Raw genomic sequence first — 5,000 nt, forward strand, 5'->3', positions numbered from 1 at the left:
CTTTCTGGGTAAGTCTCTAAGAGCTGTGAGTCTTTCTGGGTAAGTCTCTAAGAGCTGTGAGTCTTTCTGGGTAAGTCTCTAAGAGCTGTGAGTCTTTCTGGGCAAGTCTCTAAGAGCTGTGAGTCTTTCTGGGTAAGTCTCTAAGAGCTGTGAGTCTTTCTGGGTAAGTCTCTAAGAGCTGTGAGTCTTTCTGGGTAAGTCTCTAAGAGCTGTGAGTCTTTCTGGGTAAGTCTCTAAGAGCTGTGAGTCTTTCTGGGTAAGTCTCTAAGAGCTGTGAGCCTTTCTGGGTAAGTCTCTAAGAGCTTTACACACCTGAAATGTACAAAATGTTCACATTATTATTTTTTTAAATTCAAGATCTGTCAAATTGGTTGTTGATCATTGCTAGACAACCATTTTCAGGTCTTTACCATAGATTTTAAAGCTGAGTTAAGTCAAAACTTTAACTCGGCCTCTCAGGAACAATCAATGTCGTCTTGGTAAGTAACTCCAGTGTATATTTGGCCTTGTGTTTTAGGTTGTTGTCCTGCTGAAAAGTGGATTTGTCTCCCAGTGTCAGTTGGAAAGCAGACTGAACCAGGTTTTCATCTGGGATTTTGCCTACGCCTAGCTCTATTCCGTTTCTTTTTACTCTTAAAAACTCCTTAGTTCTTGCGGATGACAAGCATACCCATAACATGATGCAGCCACCACCATACTTGAACATATGAAGAGTGGTACTGTGTTTTGTTGGATTTGCTCCAAACATAACTCTTTGTATTCAGGACATAAAGTTGATTTCTTTGCTACATTTTCTGCAGTTCTACTTTAGTACCTTGTTGTAAACAGGATGCATGTTTTGGAATATTTTTTATTCTGTACAGGATTTCTTCTTTTCACTCTGTCATTTAGGTTCGTATTGTATAGTAACTACAATGTTGTTGATCCATCCTCAGGTTTCTTCTATCACAGCCATTCAACTCCGTAACTTAAAGTCACCATTGGCCTCATGGTGAAAATCCCTGAGCAGTTTCCTTCCTCTCCGGCAACTGAGTTAGGAAGGATGTCTGTATCTTTGTAGTGACTGGGTGTATTGATACGCCATCCAAAGTGTAATTAATAACTTCACTATGCTCAAAGGGATATTCAATGTCTGCTTTAGGTGCTCTTCTTTGCTGCTCGACTGAGGGACCTTACAGATAATTGTATGTGTGGGGGTACAGAGATGAGGTAGTCATTTAAAAATCACGTTAAACACTACTATTGCACACAGAGTGAATCCATGCAACTTATTATGTGACTTGATAAGCACATTTTTTACTCCTGAACTTATTTAGGCTTCCCATGACAAAAGTGTTGCATACCTAATGAGTCAAGACATTTCAACTTTTCTTTTGTAATTAAGTTGTAAACATTTCAAAAAAATGTAATTCCACTTTGACATTATGGGATATTGTTATTTGTGTGTGTGTTACATTGTCATTGATTGTTGGGGAAAGGTATTTCACTGGCATTAAGTGTTGAAACTTGATACTCACTGTGTGCAGGCCATGAGCAGTATGGCGAGGCAGCTGACGCACGAGAGGACCACAGCTATAACGACCAGGACCATCTGAACCACCTCTGCTCTGCCGCTGTCCTCCTTGTTCGTCGTAGGCAGGAGCAGGATCCCACAGCGCTCACCGTCGTATCCTTTATTACACCTGCGTGTGGGGGGAGGGAGGGGGGGGGGTTCAATCGATTCATTAAATCAGTCAATCAATGGAAAATGTACGCCAGTCAGTCAGATAGTCAGTTAACCAAACAGTCAATCAGCCAGTCAGTCAGATAGTCAGTCAACCAAACAGTCAATCAGTCAGTCAGTCAATCTATCCTTCATTACACACACACACACACACACCTGTGTTGTACTCACATACACACTGGCTCTCTCAGGTCTGCCATGTACTTGCAGAGCCCGTGGATACAATAGCCCTTGTGGGAAAAGCTACAGGGGTCCTCTGTGACCTCTGTGACACGCCCTGACGTCTGGTGTGTGTGTGTGGCCGGGAACTCCGACGTGTGTCCTGTTGACGTGTGTCCTGCTGACGTGTGTTCAGGGTTGAAGGCTGTGGAGGTTCTCGTCTTCTTCTTCTTCTTCTTTCCTTTATTCCGTTTTACATGCTGACCTCTCCCCTTTTCTTTTTGGTCCTTACCGTGACGTAGCACTGCGGGGAAACAACAGATGGTTATTATCATTTTCTGATTATTAGAGACAGAGATAGATGGGAGAAAAGGGGGAGACAGATGGAGACAGATAGGAGACTGATGGAGAGACATGGAGACAGATAGGAGATAGATGGAGAGACATGGCGACAGATAGGAGACAGATGGAGAGACATGGAGACAGATAGGAGACAGATGGAGAGACATGGAGACAGATAGGAGACAGATGGAGAGACATGGAGACAGATAGGAGACAGATAGGAGACAGATAGGAGAGACATGGAGACAGATAGGAGACAGATGGGAGACAGATGGAGAGACATGGAGACAGATAGGAGACAGATGGGAGAGAGATGGAGAGACATGGAGACAGATAGGAGACAGATAGGAGAAAGATAGGAGACAGATGGGAGACAGATGGAGAGACATGAAGACAGATAGGAGACAGATGGGAGACAGATGGGAGACAGATGGAGAGACATGGAGACAGATAGGAGACAGATGGAGAGACATGGGGACAGATAGGAGACAGATAGGAGACAGATGGGAGACAGATCGAGAGACATGGAGACAGATAGTAGACAGATGGAGAGACATGGAGACAGATAGTGAGAGATGGAGGGACATGGAGACAGATAGTGAGAGATGGAGAGACATGGAGACAGATAGTGAGAGATGGAGAGACTGGAGACAGAAGGGAGACAGATGGGAGACAGATAGGAGCCAGATGGAGAGACATGGAGACAGATAGGAGACAGATGGGAGACAGATGGGAGACAGATGGAGAGGTTGAGACAGATGGAGAATTATAGGAGACAGATGAGAGATGGAGACAGATGGGAGACAGATGGGAGACAGATGGAGACAGACTGGAGACAGGTGGGAGAGAGATGGGAGAGAGGGGAAGACAGATGGGAGACAAGTGGGAGAGAGATGGGAGAGAGGGGAAGACAGATGGGAGACTAATGGAGAGGTTGAGACCGATTGGAGACTAATGAGAGAGGGGGGAAGACAGATGGGAGACAGGTGGGAGAGAGGGGGAGATGGGGGCTATCTGCTAGAGGGTATTAGGGACTACTGGGGTAGGAGCTAGGGGCTGTCTGCTAGGGGGTACTAGGGACTATTGGGGTAGGAGATAAGGGCTGTCTGCTAGAGGGTAGTAGGGACTACTGGGGTAGGAGCTAGGGGCTGTCTGCTAGGGGGTAGGGGGCTGTCTGCAAGGGGGTAGGGGGCTGTCTGCTAGGGGGTAATAGGGACTACTGGGGTAGGAGCTAGGGGCTGTCTGCTAGAGGGTAGTAGGGACTACTGGGGTAGGAGCTAGGGGCTGTCTGCTAGGAGGTAGTAGGGACTACTGGGGTAGGAGCTAGGGGTAAGGGAGAGGGCTAATCACACAGTCCTACGTTGGGGTGAGCCGTCTGTAGGTGTTCCTCCCGACAGATCTTCTTCAAGATCCAGTTCCTCTTCATCGCCCAAAGAGCTCTGTAGCTCCTCCCCTTCCCCTGAGGCCAATGCCCCCGTCACATGGCTCACCCCCGCTGAGAACGTCACTGCGGATCCCAGGACACCTAGAGCACTGAAAACTACAACCAGAACACACCAGTCAAACATAGCAGACTGAAAACTACAACTAGACCACACCAGTCGAACAGAGAATTGAGATTACAACCCCATCACACCAGTCAAACGCAGAGCACTGTAAACTACAACCAGACCCAACCAGTCAAACGCAGAGCACTGTAAACTACAACCAGATCCAACCAGTCAAACGCAGAGCACTGTAAACTACAACCAGACCACACCAGTCAAACGCAGAGCACTGTAAACTACAACCAGACCACACCAGTCAAATGCAGAGCACTGTAAACTACAACCAGACCACACCAGTCAAACGCAGAGCACTGTAAACTACAACCAGACCACAGCAGTCAAACGCAGAGCACTGTAAACTACAACCAGACCCAACCAGTCATACGCAGAGCACTGTAAACTACAACCAGACCACACCAGTCAAATGCAGAGCACTGTAAACTACAACCAGACCACAGCAGTCAAACGCAGAGCACTGTAAACTACAACCAGACCACAGCAGTCAAACGCAGAGCACTGTAAACTACAACCAGAACACACATATCAAACTGCACACACAACAGTATATGTAAATCATGTACACTAAATAATTGTGCTACACTCATTATGCAAAATAAAGAAAGAAAAAAGCAAACTACAACTAGACCACGGCAATAAGACTCAGACCAGAATACTGAAAACTACAACTAGACCACGGCAATAAGACTCAGACCAGAATACTGAAAACTACAACTAGACCATACCAATCAAAAACAGACCAGAGTACTGAAAACTACAACTAGACCACGGCAATAAGACTCAGACCAGAATACTGAAAACTACAACTAGACCATACCAATCAAAAACAGACCAGAGTACTGAAAACTACAACTAGACCACGGCAATAAGACTCAGACCAGAATACTGAAAACTACAACTAGACCACGGCAATAAGACTCAGACCAGAATACTGAAAACTACAACTAGACCACGGCAATAAGACTCAGACCAGAATACTGAAAACTACAACTAGACCACGGCAATAAGACTCAGACCAGAATACTGAAAACTACAACTAGACCACGGCAATAAGACTCAGACCAGAATACTGAAAACTACAACTAGACACGGCAATAAGACTCAGACCAGAATACTGAAAACTACAACTAGACCATACCAATCAAAAACAGACCAGAGTACTGAAAACTACAACTAGACCACGGCAATAAGACTCAGACCAGAATACTGAA

The 5,000-nt window shown here is 45.7% G+C and overlaps 1 protein-coding gene across 1 annotated transcript in view; it reads right to left on the bottom strand.

Annotated features, from left to right (window-relative positions):
* Nucleotides 1-5,000, bottom strand: part of areg (amphiregulin) — an 8,874-nt gene that overhangs the window by 2,604 nt on the left and 1,270 nt on the right. The window contains exons 2-4 of the mRNA XM_020474585.2: nt 3,585-3,764; nt 1,895-2,186; nt 1,518-1,682 (exon numbers count right to left, since the gene is read on the bottom strand). Coding sequence (XP_020330174.2) covers nt 1,518-1,682; nt 1,895-2,186; nt 3,585-3,764 — 637 coding nt within the window. The remainder of the gene's footprint in view (nt 1-1,517; nt 1,683-1,894; nt 2,187-3,584; nt 3,765-5,000) is intronic.

This window comes from Oncorhynchus kisutch, linkage group LG3, assembly GCF_002021735.2.
Source record: "Oncorhynchus kisutch isolate 150728-3 linkage group LG3, Okis_V2, whole genome shotgun sequence".
Taxonomy (NCBI): Eukaryota; Metazoa; Chordata; class Actinopteri; order Salmoniformes; family Salmonidae; genus Oncorhynchus; species Oncorhynchus kisutch.